The sequence below is a fragment of the Megascapheus bottae genome, chromosome X (assembly GCF_031878675.1).
Source record: "Megascapheus bottae isolate mThoBot1 chromosome X, mThoBot2.hap1, whole genome shotgun sequence".
Lineage (NCBI taxonomy): Eukaryota > Metazoa > Chordata > Mammalia > Rodentia > Geomyidae > Megascapheus > Megascapheus bottae.
Window position 1 is genome coordinate 3806040 of NC_143547.1, and position 23702 is coordinate 3829741.

The following is a 23702-nucleotide window of genomic DNA, read 5'->3' on the forward strand; positions in this document are numbered from 1 at the left end:
ATTTTTCAACATTGGGTTCAGTCTTTCCCATGAAAAGAAAAACATATAAAAGAGCCTGGGGAAAAAGTTGTCAAAGTGCTATAAATACATCTGACTACATGAAAATATGTCAAATGTTTAAGGATACACTCAGATTTCAAACTGTTCACTCTTTCTCATAAAAATATAAACATATACAACAGCCTGGGGAGAAAGATATAAAAGTACCCTACTATATCTGCCTCCAGAGAATGAAAATATGCCAAATATTTTAAAGGATATAGTCACATTTTTCAACTTATGTGTTCACTCTTCAACATAAAATACAAAACATAGACAAGAGTGTGAGGTAAATGACATTTGAATTGGCATATTAGTTAATTGAAGCCTTTATCAGGCTTAGTAACCTTGACATTCTGCTCTGGAAAACCACTGTGGTTGCCCTGTGGTGCAGGCCAACGGCTAACATCCCTGAATTCTATGAGTAAGACGTAAGACTCGCACAAACGTCTCACAGGACAAAAATCTTCCTCCAACCAGTTGGGAGCTACCGTAACTAACCCAAAAGACACTTTATTTTTCATTTAGACTAAGTGTATAAAGAGTTCGAAGTTCTCAGGGAAAGCGGTAGAAGGGAGAAAAGTCTGAGGAGACCTAACGCCGGAACCAACGGTTCCACAGACTGACAGACTCTGGTCCCGGAACGTCTGACAGACTCTGGTCCCGGAACGTCGGATTCTTTCCGGCATTCGAACGTGAGGGGGGCAAAGTGCGAATCCAGCCCCGCTCCCTACCACCCGAATGTCCAACAAGAAAATTGTGCTCACGCTACCCTACCTGGGCGCCACAGCCACTTAAAGGATGCCCCACCCCGGGACCGGCTTTAGTGACTCCAAAGCTCCCGCCAGCGAGATGCATTCTGGGAGGCTCCGCCTAGTGTTGCGTCATACGCCGAGGAGGCGGAGCCTTGCCTTCCAGCATGACTGGGTAGGCTGAGGAAGGGGCCGTAGCACCTCCCAGGGAGAACAGGGAAAGCGAATGGCAGGCGAGCTCTCTGGAGCGGAGCTGGAGGAGGAAGAGTCCGCGAACTCCGTGCTGGCGGAGGCGGGGCCGCAGGGCGGGGGATTAGAGAGGGAGGGGAGGGAGGAGCCACGAGGAGAAGCGAAGGGAACCCGTTTGGTGAGCCCTGTGGGGCCGCCTCCACGCTGAGGCGGCTTAGTCTGATTGGGCCATCCCGTGGCACTTCCTTCTGCCTTGGAGTGTCACGCGACCGCCTCCCCACTCCCTCCCTCCCTTCTCTGTCTACCTTGGGGTTGGGCTGCTTTGGGGCGGGCGAGGGGAGGGATGAGATACTCCACTGTCAGTGGTAGAAGGGGTGAAAGCTACTACTGCAATCACGTCCGCGATTGAGATCATGGCCGAGGTAAGGAGTCCCGCAATACTGCAGGCCCCTGGACCCAGAACCCCCAAGGCCCAGGGCCAGCACTCAACTAGATGCAAATGGGGTGGAGTAGGGGTAAGCGGGGGTGATGAGCTTAAATAGCTAAGATCCTGTTATGTCTTCCTTCCAGAATCAACCTCAGAATAAGGCTAAACTCATCTCTGAGACTCGGCGGAGGTTCGAAGCTGATTATATGACAGGTGAGCACCGGGATCTTGAGGTTCAGTAGTCCATACAGTGAGCATCCCCAACTTTGGTAGTCTTTGCGGGTGTCCCTGTGGGAGGTGTTGGGGACCCTTTTGAGGTTCAGGAGAACAATGCTCTGCACATTTCAAAGGTTTTTCTTTCCATAACATATGGTGACTGCTGCTTAAAGAGAGCAGATGGGGTGTCCCTCGGATTCTTCCATTAAGGGGTTTAATGTAAGTTCGAAACCTGCAATGTCCCACAGCCTCCTCATGTTTCTGGAACTAGCAAGAAACTTGTTAGGCCTACTATACAATTGACACTGTCCATTCCTTGGTTTTGGTGCTAGCCAGAATTATGTTTTTACCAGAAAATTCGAGAAAATAAGTGAGGATACTGTCACAGTACTCTTGATGTGTACTTAATTAGACATGTAAATTCATTTTCTATTTTGCCTAATTCCATATCCTAGAACCCACAATGTCACCCACAGTGTAGACCTGCTAGTATTAGAACAAATTCTATGAAGTCCAGAATTGATTTATTGATTGAACCTTCTGGGGTCAGGTGTCAAAGATACCTATGCTGTTAGAGTACTGAACTGCTGATTGAATATTTGTGCAGTAACTTTTTACAGCATATAGAATAGGTTACTATAAATATGGGTTTTTAAAACAATTTTATCTGCTTCAAAATTGTTTACAATCTTGTCCCTGCCACTCTAGAGCTTGCATATCTGCTCTCAGCCTTTTCCATGTTTCCAAATAAGGTTAGGAGGGTTAAATTAAGGAATATTGTATATATATATATATATATATATATATATATATATATATATAGTATGTGTGTGTGCGCTCAATATATAGTAGGTCATATTCAAGGAATATTTTGCCTCAATAACCATTTTAGTTACTGTGAAAGCAGTTAACAATAATGAGCAGAAGTTTCCTACAATTTTAAAACTGGGCTGGATTATACATCACTTGATGACCTAGAACAAATAAGTAAATCTGCACTACATACACTGATCCATAAGTCTTTTCTGGCCTCCTTGCCAAGTTTTTTTCACACTCCAAACTTTGCACCAGAGAGTTACAAAAGCATTCCATTCACTTTTAGCCTAGAGATTTCATTCTAATAACATAACTGGTTCCAGTAAGAAGACAGTATTAAAATTGCTTTCTATAGAATTGGAACTCACTTTTGCATGATTTATAGTGTTTTAATAAAGTAACTCAATACTAGACCTAATGAATTGATGACTCGGCAATAATCAGTTACTTATGCCTAAAGGAAGAAGCAGAAAACAGGCAGTCATTTAGCAATAGACAAGGTCTTAAAGGTCATCTTGGTTAAACCTTCTTATTTTTAAAATGAGGAAAGTGACGTACAAAAATATTAAGCAATTTTCCCCAAATCCCTGGCATTAGTCTCTTGACCAGTGACTACTGCTCAGCCCTTCTAGATTTTACTGTAGTAATATTCCTGTAATATCACGATGGCAAATTATATCATGTCAATCCCCAGCTTGAAATTTTTGGTGTATTTCCACTGTACTTAGAATAAAAACACGATATTTTAGACTACAATACAAGGTCATGCTTGAGTTGATTTTCTCCCACATTTCCACCTCACCTTTTATTCTTCTTGCTTAGTACAGATTTTATTTGACTACTTCCTACATTGAAAACATACTGTACATTGAAACCCTGTTTGCACATTTGCACACACATAACTGAAGCAAAAGTTAATTAAAAATACTTATTCTGAAAACATGTGACTGATACTTTTTCTCTTTAACTTCCTTTGAATGACCCATAAAACTGACATCTCAGTCTGAACCATGGGTACACAGCCTTGTTTTTTTCTTTAAACACAATGGTCTTTTTCCATCTCAGGAACTTTCTATCACTTCTCTCTACCTAGAAGTCTTTTGCTCAGTCAGTGTTCCTGGCTAGGTGTCTATCTATACCTACGTATCTATCTATCTACCTACTCACCTACCTCTATCTATCTCTATATCTGTCTCTCTGTCTCTCTGTCTGTCTAGTTTTTTTTTTTTTAAGATTTACATGTATATAAGGGATCTTCACTATTATGACAGCTTTCCTGTCCTGTTGATTTTCTATTTTTTACAACTGTTAATGTAATCTGTAATTTTCTTATTCATTTGTTTGTTTATTGTTCATTTCCTCCAACAGATGATATGTGGGTTTGATAGAACCTGTAGAAATTCAGGGCAGAGGCCCTGTGTATGTTACTCATCTCTAAATACCTAGCGCAGTCCACAGTACGTATTCACTGAGTGATTATGGTAACACATAAACATGTGTTTTAGAAGAGTAGTTATGTAGTTATTTCAAATTAAAATCTGTCCAAAATGGTTCCATTTCTCACCAAAGTCTGAAAAAGGCAATTCTCACACTATATGTAATACTGACAAGCTTTATTTCAAAATAATACACTCCTTAGAGCATTAAGTATAAAGGATTTTTTCTTTAAATGTGTATATTTTGTTATGTATAGCAATTATAAATACTTATTTAAAGAATTCTATGAGAAATAAAAATAGAAACCTTTAAAGACTTTCTCACCTTAACATTTGCAGTTGTTTTCTGAAATAGAACATTTGATGAAGGTGGAGTTTAAATATGATAAGATACTGTTTTTTTTAATTTACCTGTGGTCTCCCTTCTAGTCTTACTTTTAGAAGGTAACAGTGCTGTATAAAACATCCACTGCCCTTTCTATTGGTTTTTTATATTCTCTAATATCATGAATGCTATTTTTTATCACAACATGCTATGGCAGACTTAACTACATAACTTCGTCCTAGAGAAAAATGTTTATTTTCTGCAAGTGTATGTCTTTAATCATTATTTACACTTCACAAACTCCTGGAAGTAGTTTCCTGGGGATCTCACGCACATTTCTTAATGTGCATAGAAATAGTTACAAATCATGGATAGATTTTTAGCTGGCAAATGAAGGAGGGGATAACAATGTTTGACAAAAAATGTACTCATTACCCTAAGCTACATATGTAACTATAACCCCTCTGTACATCACCTGGACAATAAAATTAAATTTAAAGAAAGAATGGAAAAAAGACAATAGTATTACTACATTTTTCTTCATTGTTACTATGAGAAATTCCATGCTGAGTCTCAAATGAACCCATTCTTGTCTTTGCACCAAAGGTAAGAGACTAATCCCTTGGGTCAATAATTCATTCTGTTTTTCAAGTGCTCAGTATATGTTTAATTCTGGCAAAATGTATTAGTATTAAAGAGCTGAAAAGGGGTAGCACATCTTTGTGAAGTACCATCTAGTAAAGGTATTAAAACCAGAAATAGCTGTTCAATAATTGTGTTAAGTGTAATATGAGTGTGAAAGTATATTCTGCAAGAATCAAGGAAAAGGAGACATAACTACTGGCTGATGATTGGGTTAGCACAGACTTAGAAGAAATTTCACAGAAAAATGTGGTGCTATGGTTTGGAAAGCTCCCAAACCATAAAAAATAGCTTCACAGCCTAGAACTGTTGGGAGATGTTGGAGACTTTAATGAGCTAGAGCCTACTGGGAAATCTTAAGGTCACTGAAGATGTGCCCTTAAAGGGATTGACTTCAGTGCTTTCATCTTCCTGATGTTCCCTGGTTACAAGATAAGCCGCTTTTTTCTCTTGGCACATTCTCACTATGATGTGCTATGCTACCTACCATAAGTAGAAAAGTAACCAGGCCAACTGATCATAGACTGGAACCTCCAAAACTCTGAGCCAAAATAAACCTTTTCTCAATAAGTTGTTTATCTTATAGGGATGTGTTGTAGTAACAGAGTGTGTACTAACCCAGGTGGTATTATGATGAACTTGGGAACATGGTGGAACTTGGCCAGGTTCAGGAGATGATCCAGGCAGATCAAATAATATGTGCCTAGGCAATGAGGTACAAAGATGTAAAGTATGTTTAAGAACTTTGTTATTATAAGCATTAAAGAGTGAAGTACATATAGTTCAAATCTAGCTGAAAGATAATATAGAGAGCTTTGAACACTCAAGTGATGTGTTTGTACTTATGTGAATATAAAGTGCCATTGAGAGATCCGTAGGATTTGTTATTGTTGGCTTGTTGTGTGCATCTATATTCATTTGAGTGAATTTAGTGGATGAATTTATTTCCAATCTTTCATATACTTTAAAGACCAGAGTTGCAAGACCACTCAGTTTGTAATTAATGTGCTATAATTTTTATTTGGCCTGTTCTTATATTGCCATATTTTTAAAGTAAGCCATATTGTATATTATTATTTGATATTTAAATCTTTAAATAATGATTTTTTATCATTTAGGTAGTATCTTCTTATTTTATTTTATTTTTCCTGGTCTGGTCTAAGGGCTTGAACCCAGGGCCTAGGCACTGTCATTTAGCTGTTTTGCTCATGGCTGGTGCTCTACTGCGTTAGCCACAGTTCCACTTGTGACTGTAATTGGAGATAAAAGTTTCAAGGGCTTCCCTGATTGAGCTGACTTTGAATTTACTACCTTCATATCTCAGCATCCTGAGTACCTAGAATTATAGACATGAGCCACCAGCATCAAGCTAGATAATACCTTTTTGAACATTTGAATTATTTCTAGTTTTTTTGTTAATAACATTTTTGGTGCTGTAGGGTTTTTTTTATTATTTGTGTTATATTGATGCCTATAACAAAATTATTCACGAGTCATTTTTTTTGCCAGTCCTGGGACTTGTAAGAAGGGCCTGAGCACTGTCCTTGGGCTTTCTCAAGGCTAGTACTCTGCTACTTGAGCCACAGCACCATTTCTGGCTTTTTCTATATATGTAGTACTGAGGAACTGAACCCAGTTTTTATGTATGCTAGGCAAGCATACAACCACTAGGCCAATCTCCAGCCACACAAGTCAATATTTTTTTGACACATGATAATATATGTAGAACTTTCTCCCTGAAGACACTACTCACTATTTCTTTCAGCCTTTTTATTTTGTGTGTGTGTGTGTGTGGCAGCCTTGGGGCTTGAACTCAGGGCCTGGACACTCCTTGAACTTTCTCAAGGCTAGAGCACTACCACTTGAGCCACAGCACCACTTCCAGCTTTTGTATATGTGGTTTGGAAGAATTGAATTCAGGACTTCATGCATGCTAGGGGAGCACTCTTCCATTAGGCCACACTCCAGGCCCATATACCAGCCTTTTCTTACCACAAACATATCCATGTTTAGTGTCGTTGTTGGTTGCTTAAAAGATAGTTCTTTTAGTTTTCATGTGACTGCTTATAAGGGTAAACTTCTTTTCATATGTTCATATTCATTTGTGGTATAATTTTTGTATGTCTTTTTTTTGCCAGTCCTGGGTTTTAGCTTAGGGCCTTGAGCATGCTAGGGGACAATGGACCAGTAAATTCCATCCTCAGACTAGTAGGGGTACTTTTTTTGCCAGTCCTGGGCTTGAGCTCAGGGCCTGAGCATTGTCCTTGGACTTTCTCAAGACTAGAACTCAACCACTTGGGCCTCACCACCACTTCTGGCTTTTTTCTATGCATGTGGTACCAAGGAATCAAACCCGGGTTTTCGTGCATGCTAGGCAAGCACTCTACCACTAGGCCAAACTCCCGGCCCCTGTACGTCTTTTAATATTGGTATGGAACCTTGCTTTATGGCACACTTACTTTTTGGCAGTTTTCTAATATGTGCAAAATAACTCATTACTTTGTGATTTTCTTCATTATTTTTAAATACATTTCTTTTACCCAATGATTTTTTTCCTAGTCTAATTTTTTGGTTTTCATTTAGCATGACTTTGACTTTTTATGTGCAGAATGTATGAAATGTTAATAAAATAAATAACCATTTACTGCTGCTCAAGAATTCATACCCAGGAGTTAAATGAGTGGCTCATATAATAGGCACATGTTCAACAGGTTCATTATTGTCCTTGTTCCCAAAAGATTGGGCTTGTGTTTATTTTAGCCAGTACTATTTGAGTGTCCTAAAAACTTTAAACTTAAAAAAAATTCCTTGCCAGTCTGTTACAGGTATTAGGCAATCTCATTGTAGGCTTTAATTTGCATTTCTTTGATTACCAGTGAGGCTGAACAATTCTTTCTGGGTCATTTGATTTCCACTGCCATGAAAAACACTTCTGGCTTTTAGAGAACTTTTGCTGTCCCTTGTGAATTTTAGGGTTAGCTTATGTTTCTGCAAAAATTAAAAAAAAAACCTTTTATTGGAATTGGTTAAATCAGAAGCCAGATGTGGAAAAGTGGATATTATCATGGTGAAAACTTCCTACCAAGAACGTAGAAAATTATCTGCTGAAGTCTTCTTTATTGAAAGATTTATAATTTCTCATAGCAGGTAGTTTCTTCTTATATCTATTTACAGATACTATACATGTTTTGTTTTTGTTCTGTTATTTAAATATTGTGCCTTAAACTTTATTTTCTAAGTGATGGTTTCTACTGTATGGAAAGTGCAATTGACTTTTTTACATTACTGAATTTGGAAACCTTAGAAAATTATTAATTCTGTGTATCTATCTTTAAATTAGATAAGATTTCAACATAGATAACATCATCCTCAATATAACAGTTTTCTTTCTAACTTTCCAATTATTACATCTTTCAATGTTTTACTTTTACTCTACTCACCAAAATCCTTAGCACACTATGGAATGGAAGTAGTGACAAGAATCTACTTATTCCTGATTGTAGAAAGATAGGTCATGTCACCATTAAGTATGATGTTTGTAAATATCCTCCATCAAAATGAAAGTTTCCTTGTATTATTAGCTTGCTACTTGGAGGGATTTTGTTTAGTTTGCTCCCATTAAGACTATGTATTGAGCCGGGTGTCAGTGGCTTATCACCTGTAAACCTAGCTACTCAGAAGGCTGAGAGCTGAGGATCAGGGTTCCAAGCCAGCTCAGGCAGAAAAATCTATGAGACTCTTATCACCAGGAAACTACTCAAAAAGCCAGACATGGTGCTGCGGCTCAAGTGGAAGAGCACTAGCCTTGAGTACAAAGAGGCCCAGGAAGAGCACCCAGCCCCTGAGTATTGAAGTTCAAACCCAGGACTGGTCAGAAACAAAACAAAAAATAGTTTTTGAATTTTACTAAAATTTTCACTTATTGTATACGTTCATTGTATCTGATAAAATTTTCATTTGAGTTCTTTCTATCTGATAATATGGTAGATTATATTAATGAGGTTTTTAAAACTGCTAAATTTTTATTGGTGGCTTAGGAATTTTGCATCTGTATTCTTAAATTGGCCTGTAATTTTCTTTTTAGGCTTTTTTATGTATAATATTGACAACAGTCAATTATTATGTAGTCTTCACAGGTGTAGAGAGTTTTTAAATCTTTTTCTGTTCCCTGGTAAATCATACATTGTTCACCTCTAATCTGATTACTCATATCTGCCACCTCTTCTAATGTATGATTATTGTTTTAACTATCAGTATTTGTGTATATACCATGTATTTAATAATATTTTGATCGACAAGTTCTTTCTAGAATCACCATCAATTTATATAAAGTATAATTTTTCCAGCACAGTCTATTGTAGTAAGACTTCCTTTATTTTGAAAATGTCTTTATTTTGTCCCTAGTAGTTTTTGTTTTATGTCTTGGATTAAGCAATCAATCTCGTGGAATGTCTTCATTTTATTAGACTGAAAGGGGCAACATTGTTATCATAGGCAACTAGAAAGGAGAATTTCAGGGACTGGAATGTTAGCAGCGAATGGGGAAGAATTTCTTTTGCTGAAGGGTACATATAATTTGAACTGTCCTAGAGACTCTTCTCCTGGATATTGTTTAGTTTGCATAAGTGTCCAGGTCATGAACCATCCTGGAGCTTAGTTCAGGTTTTGCCCATCTGTGCATTTAGAAAAAAAATAGCTTTTGTTTGGAGCTAGCATATGGCAGGTTATCACAGTCCTTTTAACTAGTGAACCATTTTTTTCTTCAAGCAAAGAAGCTTTTCAAAAAGTAGGTAAACTTCTTTTTAACATTCTCAGAATATTCAAGCTTTTTAAAAAAAACATTTCTAAGGTCAACCTTTTTCAAGTTGTCATGATCAAAGTAAGGAAAAGGGCTTAGAAATGTATTCGATAAATATGAATGTATACAATGTATATGTATATATATATTATGTGATGGGATACTATTCATAAGGTGATCATGTCCTTTGCCACAACGCAGATGAATCTGAAGGACTGCATATTAAGTACAAAAATCCAAGAGCAGAAAGTCAAATACTGTCTGACCTAACTTTTATATGGAATGGAAAGCAGTTGAATTCATGAAAGTAGAGAATAGAATGGTGGTAGCCAGACAGGACAAATAAAGAAATCTGTTGTGCAACTGGTAGTTATTAATAGCAACAGTGTGTACTTGAACATTATGTTCTCACTACAAAACAATGATGTCTTTGAAATAATATGTTAATTAGCTTTCTTTACCTATTCTACAGTGTACACATATGCCAGAACATTGTGTATTCATCCCATTAATATGTACAATTTTTCTCTGGGCATGATTCACATCTGTAATCCCAGCTGTGTAGGAGGCATACGTAGGAAGATCACAATCTGAGTCTGATCCTGGCCCTGTTGAAAAATGACTAAAGCAACAAAGGACTATAGACATAGCTCAAGTGATAAAGCACCTGTCTGGCAGGCACAAGGCCCCAAGTTCACACCTCACTCCTGCCAAAACAGAAAGAGATATGAAAGTCTTGTATGAAATAAATAACATGAGCCTGATAAAAATGAAACTCATCTCAAAGAAAATAATAAAACAAGAAGTAATGTACCCACTACCTGATGAATGTAACTGTAACCCCTCTATATATCACCCCAACAATAAAATACAATTTAAAAAACTGTAAACACTTAAGGACAACGAGAAATTTAACACTACAGAGGAATAACAGGATTCACAAAGGAAGAAAAATGAAACTGAAAACTTGATTTCTCATCAGTAACAATGGTTCTGGGAAACAATGAAGTCATTTTCTGGAAGTACTGAGGGAAATTCCTGTCGGCCTAGAGTAATTCAAAAGTGAAGGTAAAATATTTCAGCCATGCAAAGATTTTGTTGTTTATTGTGGGTAAACTACTAAACTACTCGATTAAATAGAGTACAGAAGGAAAATGAAGATACCAAAAGAAATAAACAGCAAAAAAAGGGTCACAAAAGTAGTAATGAAAAATCAACAACAATAGCAGCTGGGGATGTTTGAGGTATAAATATTACCATATGTAACCTAGGTCCTCACAACATTAAGCAACAATATTAAAAGCAATTGTAAATAGGTACTGAAAAACAAATCAAAATTTCTAGAATGAAAATAGCACAAATCTAATTAGTTCATGGATTAATAACTTCCCAGAAATGTGTGTAATTTTTACTTCTAATAGATAACCTATGTCTTAATGACATTTCTACCATGGATATTAAAAATAGTTAAAGCTAAGTAATACATGATGTCACATGATTATAATTCTAGCCACACAAAGGGCAATAAGTATGCTACTCTGTCTAAAAATAACAAGCAAAAAGGGCTAGAGGCATGGTTCAAATAGTAAAGCCGTTGCTGAAGATTCTGAGTTTAAACACCATATTTCAAAAAAAACCTTAAGATATAAAACCTACAAATGTTACTTTTAATATTGAAACCAGGATAATTCTCCTTATTTAGTTAGTTAGTTAGTTTGCTATAAAAAGCTTTCTTTCACTTGGTCTATGGCTTGGAAAGGACTACAAAGTGATTAGGAAGTTTCCCAATGGCTACAGGGAGAGGCTCAGGTGAAAACCCTGATGTCAGGTGATGCAGAGATGGCCCTCAAAGGCTGCTGGACTCAGAGATCCTCTAGTCGTGCTTAGGAGTGAGACGTTGAGAAACCAGGATAATTCTTATAAAGGAAAAGGAAGGTGATATATACCATTGTTTCTATAACTATTCATTAAAAAGGATAACTTAAGGTATCAGTGTGACAAGGAAACTAAAGATGTAGTTTAAGATTTTCGAGAATTCTAGCAGCAAAATATCTTTAAAATGCCTAATAATCTAGTAAATGAAATGTTAGATGTTTATGGATAATAAGGGGAAATTTCAACTTGATTTGTGAAGCTAGTAAGTCATTGTTCATGATGTCCCTCAGCTCCATAAATATTTGGTAAATTTTGAATCTTTTGTCTAAGTATAGGAAAGGGTGAAAACCTAAATCTTTACCTTGGAGCATTTAGTATAGGCTGTACCTGGAAGTGAATGACCATTGTCATGTGTCTGTTGTTTCCTTCTGCCAAAATTTAGGCTTTATAATTTATCTGCTGGTAAAACCCTTGTATAGATATAGGGCTGGTTTATAAAGCAAAATTCATATAAGAACACATACACAGTTGAAGGGCCAACATGCTGACAATTCATTAAGAAGGTATGTAGGCAAGAATCCATTGTATATACAATAAAATTGAGAAAAATAAGGGAAGGGGTGAATTAAAGGGGGGAGATATTGAAAGGATGACACAGATCAAGGTGCTTGGAGTTTGACCTAGTGGTAGAGTGCTTGCCTAGCATGCACAAGGACCCGGATTCAATTCCTCAGTACCACATACATAGAAGAAAAAGAAAAACAGAAGTGGTACTGTGGCTCAAATGGTAGAGAGCTAGCCTTGAAAAAGCCCAAGGACATTGTTCAGGCCCTGAGTTCAAGCCCTATGATTGGCAAAAAAAGATGCATTGTATATATACAGAGCTTTGTTAATTGGCAAAAAATTTAATACATAACCTAAAATTCACAAAAAGTGACAGAACGCTATGTTGATAGGGTGAGAAAGAAGGTTAAAAGAAGTGGCATTGATCATGGTGCACTGTATTCATAAACCGCTTTGTTGAATGGCAACTCCTTTCTATAACCACTTAAAGATCATAAAAATATTCAAAAAAGAGATAAAAAATAAAGCAACATCAAATGGATCTTATTTTCCATATTTTTTTTTTTTTGCCAGTCCTGGGCGTAAGCTCAGGGCCTGAGCACTGTCCTTGGATTTTTTTCTCTCAAGGCTAGAACTCTACCACTTGAGCCTCAGCACCACTTCTGGCTTTTTCTAAGTATGTGGTACCAAGGAATCGAACCCGGGTCTTAGTGCATGCTAGGCAAGCATTCTACCACTAGGCCAAACTCTCAGCCCTTATTTTCCATATTTTAGAAAAAGGTTTCTTGGGTTTGGAGGCATGGCTCATTTGATAGAGCACAAGCCAATAAGCAAAAGCATCAGGTACTGAGATTGGGTTCTGGTCTCAGACCAAAAAGGAAAAAAAAAAGGTTTTTTTAACAAAGGAGTACAAAATGAGGTATTATGAAGAAGTGCAGAAATGAGGGCAAAAATTCCATCCTGTAAGATTAATACTGGTATGTAATTAAGTTTTTAACTTATCCACAGCAACATCAAAGTACGAAACAAAAATTGACAGCTGATACACACATAGTGTGTGTAAAACTAAGCATTTTTAACTCTATACTTTGTACTAACAGATTTTTAAGTTTTATAAAAAAGCATTGATTGTCATAACCCTCAAAATGATGTTTTGTGTGTGTATGTGTGTATATGTGATTTTATATGTTCAGATAACTTTTAAACATGTATCTTTACTTTGTTCCTTTAGCATTTTGTCTTTGTTTTGTGATACTATGACAAAGCACTTGAGGCTGAGTAATTTATGAAAAACAGAAATTATATTCTCAAAGTTTGGGATACTGGAAAATTAAGATCAAGATCCAAGCACTATTATCTCGTGAGGGCAGAAGACAGAAGAGCAAGCTAGCTAATGCTGTATGAAGTCTCTTTAATACAATCTTTACTCCCATTAAGGAGAGACGTCCTCATGGCCTAATCAGTTTCTAAAGGCTTTACTTCTTAATACATTGGTGACATCAGAATTGAAGGGAGAAATTCATCTAAACCATAGGATGTCTGGACTGACCAAAAGACTAGTTTTCTAGAAATTCCTAATTACTTGTGGTCTGAGGTGTCTATGACCTGTGTTTAAAAACCAAATTTTGGGGGCTGGGAGTTTGGCCTAGTGGTAGAGCACCTGCCTAGCATGGATGAAGACCTGGGTTTGATTCCTCGGTACCACATACATAGAAAAAAGCTGGAAGTGGTCCTGAGGCTCAAGTGGTAGAGCTGTAGCCTTGAGAAAGTCCAAGAACAGTGTGCGGGCCCTGAGCTCAAGCCCAGGACTGGCAAAAAACCCAAATTTTGATATCATAAGCAAACTTAACTATAACCCCTCGGCTTATGGAAATTGATCATGTTTTCCTCACGTTAAATGTTCAGTTTATCCTTTTTTTAACTCTCTTTTTGCCTCTTCTATCTTTGGTCTCCCTATCTTTCTCTTCTCTGTTATATTATCACTGTTCATCCCTTCATACTCCTCTGTTCTTTTGTTCTTTGTCTTCTTCTTGTTCTAATTTTCTTCTACATGTTTGTCCCAAACTGCACAATTCCTTCTCATTTCTTTTCTCCTTCACAGATGTCATTTCTATTTCCTGGGGGTAAATGATTAGGAAGTAATCACTTTATATAAATAGAATTTCTAATTTCAAAGACCTGAGGCTATTGTTATTTATGGTATCTCTAGTAACAGTGGCAGAAGAGGTGGTGATAATATCAAGAATGGCTATAATTATAATGTGATCTTTCTCTAATGGTCAGTGAGTTTTTACCACTTGCCAAACATTAACTTGTTCTCAAAGTACAGTCTGGAACTTTAGGGAATGCCAAGACTCTTTCAGAAGTCTGTGAAGACACAACTATTTTCATATTAATTCTAAAATGCTAATTACCTTGTTAACTGTGTTATCATTTGTCCTGATTACCAAGAAGCAATGGTATACAGAGCTACTGAGGCCATGACTATAATCAAGGACACAGTATTCATTGCGTTTCCCATTGTCTGGATAGTGGGGAAGCTGAGAAGAAACAGAAAATTTTATTTTAGAAAAGTTCCTCACGATACAATAAATCTGACTAAATGTTGACTTTTGAGGACATGTCTTTCAAGTTCTATGTGAGAAAATGAGGAAGAACATATAAAACAACATGTGTATTTGAGTTGCCAGCTTAACTACCATCTGTTTCTTAGACCACCACTTTTTTTCCATATATTTTTATTGTAATTAATAGAAGGGTTATATCATATTCACCAGATAGAAGGTGCATTACTTCACAAACATTGATACCCTTTCTCATGTCTTGGTCCCCATTTCCCTCCCCGACCCCCGCTCATCTTGTTTTCCCCCCTTCCCTATCCAATTTCAAATAACCAAAAACACCTATATCCAATATATCAGACAACAAGGTGAAATACTGTAACAATATGTGATAACCAAGGGACAGCAAAAGAGATTAGAGATAACATAGTACAATAAGGACAACAATCACTCATTATATGGCTTTTGTTCTATGTCCTGGAGGTCCTTTCATTTAGCATCATACTATATGGCCTTATGTATCTAGGTTTTGTTCTATTGTAAATCTCTGCTAGGAGAGCCCCAGGTTTCTACTGATTATGACAAATGAGGGAAACCATTGAGCCTATGTTCCTTTGAGTCTGGCTTACTTCACTTAGTATGATTTTTCCTGAGTCGTTCCATTTCCTTACAAATGGGGCGATGTCGTTCTGACAACAGCATAGAATTCCTTTGTGTATAAATACCACATCTTGTTGATCCATTCATCAACTGAGTGGGTTGGTCCATATCTTTGCTATGTTAAATAGTGCTGCAATGAACATCGTTGTGCTAATGGATTTAGTATGTCCTTGTTTTTGGATGATTGGGTAAATGCCAAGTAGTGGAATTGCCTGGTCATAGTGGAGCTCTGTGTTTAGTCTTTTGAAGAATCATCATACTTATTTCCATAGTGATTGAACGAGTTTACATTCCCACCAGCAGTGTAGTAGTGATCCCTCCTGGCCACATCCCCTCCAGCATTAGTTGTTATTAGTTTTCTTGATCATGGCCATTCTAACTGGAGTGAGGTGGAATCTTAGAGTTGTTTTGATTTGCATTTCTTTTATGACCAGAGATGTTGAGCATTTCTTCATGTGTCTATAGGCCATTCTTATTTCTTCTTCAGAGAAGACTCCCCTTAAGTCTTTGGCCCATCTTTTAATGTGATTAGTTTTTATGGAGATTAGTTTTGAAGTGATTCAATTGTTTGAGCTGTTGGTATATTCTAGATATGGGGCCTTCGTCCATTGTATGGTTAGTGAAGACCTTCTCCCACTCTGTAGGCTTTCTAGTTAATTTGCTAGCTATATTCTTTGTCATACAGAAGCTGTGTAGTTTAATGCAGTCCCACTTATCCAGACTTTCTCTGATTTGTGTTTCTTGGTCCTTATTAAGAGTTTCAACCTGTACCAAGGAGACCTAGTGTATCTCCTATTTCTTCTTGTAAAGTTTTCAGTCTATCTGCTTTTACCTCCATGTCTTTGATCCATTTGGAATTAATCCTGGTACAGAGTGACAAAGAAGGATCCAACTTTAGTTTTCTGCAGGTGCTTAACCAGTTCTTCCAACACCACTTGTTGAAGAGGCTTTTTTTCTTCCATTCTATTTTTTTTATCTCCCTTATCAAAGAATAGGTGGCAATAAGTCTGTGGGTTAATATCTGGGTCCTCAGTTCTATTCCATTGGTCTTCAGGCCTGTTCCTGTGCCAGTACCAAGCTCTTTTGGTCACTATAGCTCTGTAATAGAGTCTAAAGTTTGGTATTGAAATTCCTCCTGAGCTGTTCTTTCTGCTAACAATTCTTTTTGCCATACGGTAGACCACCATTTTTATTTGAAAGTAGGACTGGTATGTAGTCTATTATGTACACTTGGATATTTGACAATTTTTTTTCTTAAAAATGTGTGAAATCAGCCTGTTATCTTCAAAAAATGCCATTGGTTCAGTGACCAAGTTGTATGGATGATACTTCCTTGTGGGACAGGAGACTATATGTGAACACTTGAATCCCACTCATGCTTATAAATGTTATTCATCCTTAAGGAAAAAGCATACTTTGAATAAATATGAAATTTCAATAACAGAGCTTAAAATATGCACAAGATAAACAAAACTGTTTGTTTTATAGATTAGAAAAGTAGAGCCTAGGTATCAAAACTATATCCAAGGTAATTCTCCACGGTGGGAGATTTATGGTCTCATATTTTTAATGCTTTAAATTCCTAAGTACTTTCATATATAATTGTTCTTTTGATCCAAATACATTACTGTGAGACTATAAAACAGCTTAAAGATAAGGAAATTGAAACTCGGAGATAATTCTCTGAATACACTTTGTATTCTCTCTTATCCTTTCAGCTATTATCCCTGAGGACTTGAAATTAAGGCAGTGCAAATGGAGAGGAGGTAGAATCTATAACACTTGGCTACTCACTAGATATGAAAGAAGAGGAAATGAAGGAGCCAGGAGATTTTTCAAAGCTTTCTCCTTGGACCTCTGATTGAATGTGGATGGCTGAGGAATTAAAAATTGAGACTGAGTCAGTGTTGTCAGTATATGTTTACTAAAGGGCTCTTCATTGGCATATGGCCCCTTAGGATATGACCACTGGGTCTTTACTATCACCTTGGGAAATATAGCAGAATTTAAAGGAAAAACTGGTGATTGTCTTAATCAGTTAATTATCTTAGATCACATCCTTTAGCTGTTCACAAAAGGGAAGAAATTTACTCCAGGGCACAGAGAAATTTTTTATGTAAGAGGGAGCATCTGAAGTCAAGTTTGTGGAATGGTAGGATTTGTGTATAGAAATGGTTGTGTGGAGACGAGGTCAGTCATAGGAAAATAATGAAATAATTAGAACAGGATATGCAAGTAGGGCTATGTGCTATAAGGCTAGTAGGAACATAGAATGTGTAGGGAAATGTTAAAAAATATTTAAAGTAATTATCCCAAAACATCTTCAGAATGTTGCCTATGGTCTTTTGGATAGGAGGTATCCTCTTAATGGCTTATATATTGAAAGTTTGGACTCCATCTGGTGATATTATTGAAAAGTGATTAGATTAAAAGAGTACTAACTTTACCAATGAATTGCAAAACCCTATAGGCTTTATATAACTCTATTCTTTCACTTATAAATTTATCAGTCCTTTACATTCCATTTCATCTAGATCATATCCTTGTATCTATCCTTTAACAGCTTAGACTTGTCTTCCAGATCTTCTTATTTGTTATCAGTGTTCGTTATTTCTCACTGCTGAATTAATCTGACTTGTATGTGTATTGCTGTTTATCCCCCTAGATAAATCAGATAAATATGATCCACGTGATATTGAAAGGCTCCAGCAAGATGATAACTGGGTTGAAAGCTACTTACATTGGAGACATAATGTTGTTGAGGAAACAGTAAAGATGCTGGATGAGAGTTTTCAGTGGAGGAAAGAATTTTCTGTTAATGGTAAGCGGTTCAACTTAATCTTTCCAGGGTGATATCACCAGCATAAATGTTTACTGTATTACATTGATCTAATTATGTATTTGTATATTTATCTTGGAAGTTATCATAAATATCAGAATAAAATTATATTAAAAAGTACCAGTAATACTTTCATAGGAACAGCTACTAAAAAATGAGTAAGATCATTTGTAAGGCAGGCAGAACACCAGAGAGGAAACTTTTATTCTTTGTGCATACAACAACATGACAGCTTCTTCAATACCAGGCCTATCAATAAAGAGATGCTATTTTCCTGGTTTTCTCTGTTGTTGCCTGTCTTTTGTTATTTTCGGGGTTTCTTATGCTTATGAGTATTACATAGGTGTCCCAAATGACCAGGACCCCAAATTTACAAGTGTAGACCTAAGGTTGTCCATTGCAATATTCTCTTAAAGCTTTAATATCTAAGTCCACCAGTTGATTGAAATCTATCCCCAACTGTGAATTCTGTAATGATCTTTTAAGTATATGAAAACCTCTGCACAGGAAGAGTTACCTGATATTTGTCTCTGCCTAAAGAATTAATGAGAAGAAGCTGGCATAATTACCGATATCAATTAGGTATAATGGATTTTCTGTCCTGGAAGATTATAAACGCTGGAGTAACTAAGTATAAAGACTTAATACAAAACAGGCAATAAATAAATAAGAGCATTCTCTCTCTGTCTCTCTCTCTCTCTCTCTCTCTCTCTCTCTCTCTCTCTCTCTCTCTCTCTCTCTCTCTCTCTCTCTCTCTCATCTCCTCCTCTCTCCCTCTCTCCCTCCCTCCATCTCTCCCTCTCCCTCCTTCCCTCTCTCTCCCTCTCCCTCTGTCTCTCTCTCTCTATCTCTGTCTGTAAATGCACAGGAAGGGCAGTTAGTATCCAAGAAGTAAATTGATTGGCACTGCAAGCACTGTAGATAATTTCAACAAATAGTGAAGAACTTGTTAATCAAGCACAATGTATAACTCGGATCTTAAAAACAGATTTAAACTCACGAGTAGGGAACACTAACAGCCAAGGAGAAGAAAGAAATCTTCAAAAGTCTGTGGGGAACTACCAATATATGAAGCAAGAGCCTTGATTTGTACTGATTCACAGAGTTGGTCATGGGCCTCCCTAGAGACTAGAGAAAACTTTCTTTTGTTCTTGTTTCTAAAGGATGTTGCATTTTTTATAAAATATTTTGCATCTACCCCAAGGCTTATAAAATGCATTAGAGTCTACAGGATATTAAACTTTATAGAACAATGCCATCTTATTAGAAGAATAAAGTGATTTTTTTCACTAAATCTGAGGCTATATCCTCTTTTCCTCCATCTCTTCATCTGTCTTCCCATTACTCCTTCCCCTCCTCTCTCCTCACTCCCCTTCCCTCTTCTCCCAGTTTCTCCCATTCTCTCTTCATTCTACCTTTGAGCACCTACCGTGTTTTTTGATATTATCTCAAAGTAGTACTATTTGCTTGCAAGTTGGATCATTATGAAACAATCAGAATGTGGAAATGTAACAATGTAGATCAAGGATAGGATGTCAAAGGAAATAAGGATTTTCCTTTTATGTCACCTGTATCTTTTCCAGTTTGTTTCTATTTTTATTGCCAGATATTCTTTGCAAACGTTTAAATAAATTGTATCTTTTTATGCCACAACTACTCTATAACATTACCTTTACATTGTGTTTTATTTTTAGATACCTAAATCATAATTACTGATCAAATTTTGTCACTTTTTAGACCTTAGTGAATCCTCCATTCCTAGATGGTTATTAGAAATTGGTGGTATTTACCTTCATGGTTATGACAAAGAAGGTAACAAATTATGTAAGTATACTTAATTTATACACTGGTTTCTTGGTGTTTTGCAGTGTAATTCTTTACCTCAATTGAATTATAGTCAGCAGAGCCTTTCTCCCTACATAACATACAATTTGGGATTGCAAGATCTACCCTTAAAAGTTTCAGACACTTAGAAGTTCTGCCTACTGTTCTGAGGATCATGGTTCAAAGCCAGGAAAATCCATGAGACTCATCTCCTATAATCACAGTGTCAGAAGTGGCATTGTGGATCACATGGAAGAGCAGTAGTTTTGAGCAAAAAGATCCCAGGGACAGTCCCAGGCCTGATTCAAGCCCCAGGACTGGCCAAAATACTAATAGTACTAATAATATACTCAGTGAAAACAAATATTGCATTCTGTAGCACAGCCAAAACAATATGTTACACAGTCATTTTCTTCTTTCTGATTTGTTGTTAATACTGCCCAATATTTTTGGAGAATTTTTTTTGATGATCACTAAAAGGTTGCTAAATGGATTCTTGTTCAATCCTCCCAAATTCTTCTTCCTCTTAACTGCTTCTAAAATGTGTATAATAGTAGGAGGAATAATCACACGTGCCTTGTTTCTGGATTGTCCAGTTCAGGGCCACTCATTGACTCTTCTAATCTAGCTACAAGCTGGCCCATTTTCTACTTTCATCAGCTCATTCCTCAGTTCAGTCCCTGCCTATCAACTTTTCATCCTCAGTTCCTTCTCAAGTCATGGTCTATTGTGGTCCTTTCCTTGCTTTTCCATCCTATGCTTTATTGCCACACCCATGCACTTCATTGAGTCCTTCAAGCCCAGCCAATGTTTTCATTCAGCTTCTACTGTTAGCATTTATCACGTTTTGCCTTAACCCCACCAGCCTGGAGGGTTTCTATACTCTACTCTAGTGCTTGGTGAAACCACTGGCTTTCTCCTTATTATACTGAAGAGCACTTTTAGGTTATTAGCAAATATTGTGTGTACAGTTTCATTTGCTTTTCCCCTTGCTTAAAAATGAAGTTTCCTTATTTGCTGTCTTTAATGTAATGATCCCAAGTGTGACTGTTCCTTAAATGAAGAGGATTGTTTTTTCAATCTATGAAACAAAATGAGTTACAAATGAAGAACAATGTGAAGAGAAAGGTTTGATATTAAAAACATTAAAATGTTCCTTTGTTTATCTTTGGTTCTTAAAGTCTGGATCAGAGTGAAGTATCATGTAAAAGACCACAAAACAATAATGGATAAAAAGAAGCTCATAGCATTTTGGTTAGAACGTTATGCTAAGCGAGAAAATGGAAAACCTGTCACACTGATGTTTGATCTCTCCGACACAGGACTAAATAGCATAGTAAGCATTTTATATTAATCTTAAATTATTGTTTATTTTAGCTTTCTCCTCGTTTCCTGTCCTCCTTGCCAAACAAATAACTGCCATAAAATGGATCTAACTTACATACGTTTGGGATTAATTTTTCCCCTTGCATTCTGAGTAAAATGACTCATGGGCTTTCTGGACAATTAATTTGTTCCAGTATTTGGCATTGACATTAGCTTTCCTAGAAATGTCCCCTGTCTGGTACATCAGATAGAGAAGGAGGGCATTGAGACTGTCAGACCATAAGTCAATTAGATAACAATGAGCTTTTCTACCTTAGCTAATATCCTCTACCCCCCGTGCTTGACACAGAGGAATACATTCAATTAATAGCATGGAAGATCTCTGTAATGTTAGATTTCTGTCACATTTGATCACCTATGTCATTAACTGAATGTATTGCTCTGTGCCAGGCACAGGGATGGGTAGATATCATTGAACTTTTCTACAGTGGTCATGTGAATTTTATTATTTCAGTTCTTTGATTTGGGGGAAGCCTGGGTGACCATTGTTTCTTTATTGGAATTTATTTGTTTGAATTGATTAGCTTTGAAACTGAGTTTCCATTAGGTAATTTTTGCCAATCTTAGAAAAATAAGTTAAACAGCTGGGTACAGTGACTCACTCCAGTAATCTGTTACTTGGGAGGCTAAGCAGGAGAATTGTTTGAGCTCAGGTTTTCAAAGACAGCCTGAGTAATGTACAAGACCTAATCTCAAAGAATATAAGTAAGGAAAAAAAAACAAAACAGAGAATAAGGAAGAAAGCCAAACCAACCAGTCTATAATTTAGGCCCTTTACAAAGTGTGTTAAGTATCTTAAAATATTTGTGTTAATATGCTTCTTAGTAACTAAGTACTGGAAATCTGTTCTAAAGAAATAATCCTAAGTACAGAAAAACCACTGTATCTCAAAGTATTTTTCAGTGTCATTTAAAATAGTTAAAAATTGCACAGGCATTAGAGGATATGCCTATAATCCCAACTTGTCAGCTAAAGCAAGAGGATAGTAAGTTCAAGACTAGGTGGGCTACATAGTGAGATTCTGTCTCCAAAAAATAGAGAAAAATGAGATTCCCTTATGGTAACTTATGATATATCTATTTATAGTATATCAAATTACTAAGTTTTAATACCTTTCTTTAATGAAAAAGAAAATAAAGCTTTAAAAAAGCCTAGACTTAAAAACAATATAGAGAAAACTATTTTTTAGAAGGCCTCTAATGAATAGTTGTGTGTATGTATGTATTTATTTTGTACTGGCCTGGGGCTTGAATTTAGTGCCTGGGTGCTGTCCCTGACCTTTTGTGCTCAAATATAGTACTCTATATATTGAACCACAGCTCCATTTCTGACTTTTTGGAGGTTAATTGGAGATAAGGCTTTAAACCATGATCCTCAGATCTCAGCCTCTTCAGTAGCTAGGATTACAGGCATGAGCCACTGCGCCTAACTAAAAAAAGTATCTTTATATACTAGGATTTGTTCATAGTAAATACTTAAGAATGTTTATTTTCAGTTTATTGTAATGAAATTTCATGCCATAGAAGTCACATGCTAGGGACAACTTAATAGCTTCATTTCTAGAAAACCTAACTTTCAGTAAATTTGCTGCCTTTAAATTTGCTTGATTATGCCTTTCATCTAACAGTCTTTTCAGGGTAACTTACAAGGATTAGTTAAATCATCTTTGACCAACCATGGAATAATATGAAATGAAGTGTGAATAATTCCCCAAATTCCTTTGTGCTCAAAGCAATAGAACAACCTGTAAGCTATGTTTGTAAAGTCTCCCAGAAATTGGAGTCAATGAACAACACTTAAAAAATAAATCAAAAAACTAAACTGAGGACCCTAAATAAAAGAAAAAGCAGCAATGAAACAGCAGGCCAATGAGATCAGATGTAAAATAAGTTTTACCATAGATGTCATGAGGTATAAAATTATATTTAGAAGGCATGTTCTAAACCAGAATTTATATAGAAATAGGTTAAAAATTGTCATTTCAACAATGCTTTAGTTATTCAGTAGCTTTTTAGAATTCTCTGTTGGGCGGGGAGGGAAATGGGGACCAAGACATGAGAAAGGGTATCAATATATGTGAATTAATGCACCTTCTATCTGGCGAATATAATGTAACTCTTCTATTAATTACAATAAAAATATATGAAAAAAAGAATTCTCTGTTGGGATTGTTTTAGATCTATTTTATGCCTCATTGATTTAGCAGTGTGAAGTATGTAACTAGATTGAGGTAATGTGAATAATTTAAAAATGCTGCTAAGCATCTGATTTCTTAATCTTAGGGCCTATTAATATAAACAGCTTAATGACATCAAACCATAATCCTTACAAATGTAAATATCGGTATATGAGC

General features: G+C 36.4%; 1 protein-coding gene across 2 annotated transcripts in view; it reads left to right on the top strand.

The window, feature by feature from the left end:
• Nucleotides 1-733: 733 nt before the first annotated feature.
• Nucleotides 734-23702, top strand: part of Mospd2 (motile sperm domain containing 2) — a 44177-nt gene continuing 21208 nt past the window's right edge. Inside the window, exons 1-5 of one of the 2 annotated variants that reach the window (XM_090326813.1) lie at nt 734-966; nt 1551-1620; nt 17966-18121; nt 19877-19963; nt 21145-21299. In XM_090326813.1, the coding sequence (XP_090182939.1) occupies nt 841-966; nt 1551-1620; nt 17966-18121; nt 19877-19963; nt 21145-21299 (594 nt within the window). In that variant the 5' untranslated portion in view covers nt 734-840. Of the gene's footprint in view, nt 967-1317; nt 1403-1550; nt 1621-17965; nt 18122-19876; nt 19964-21144; nt 21300-23702 lie in introns of those variants that run through there. The other variant, XM_090326814.1, reaches the window with a different exon arrangement.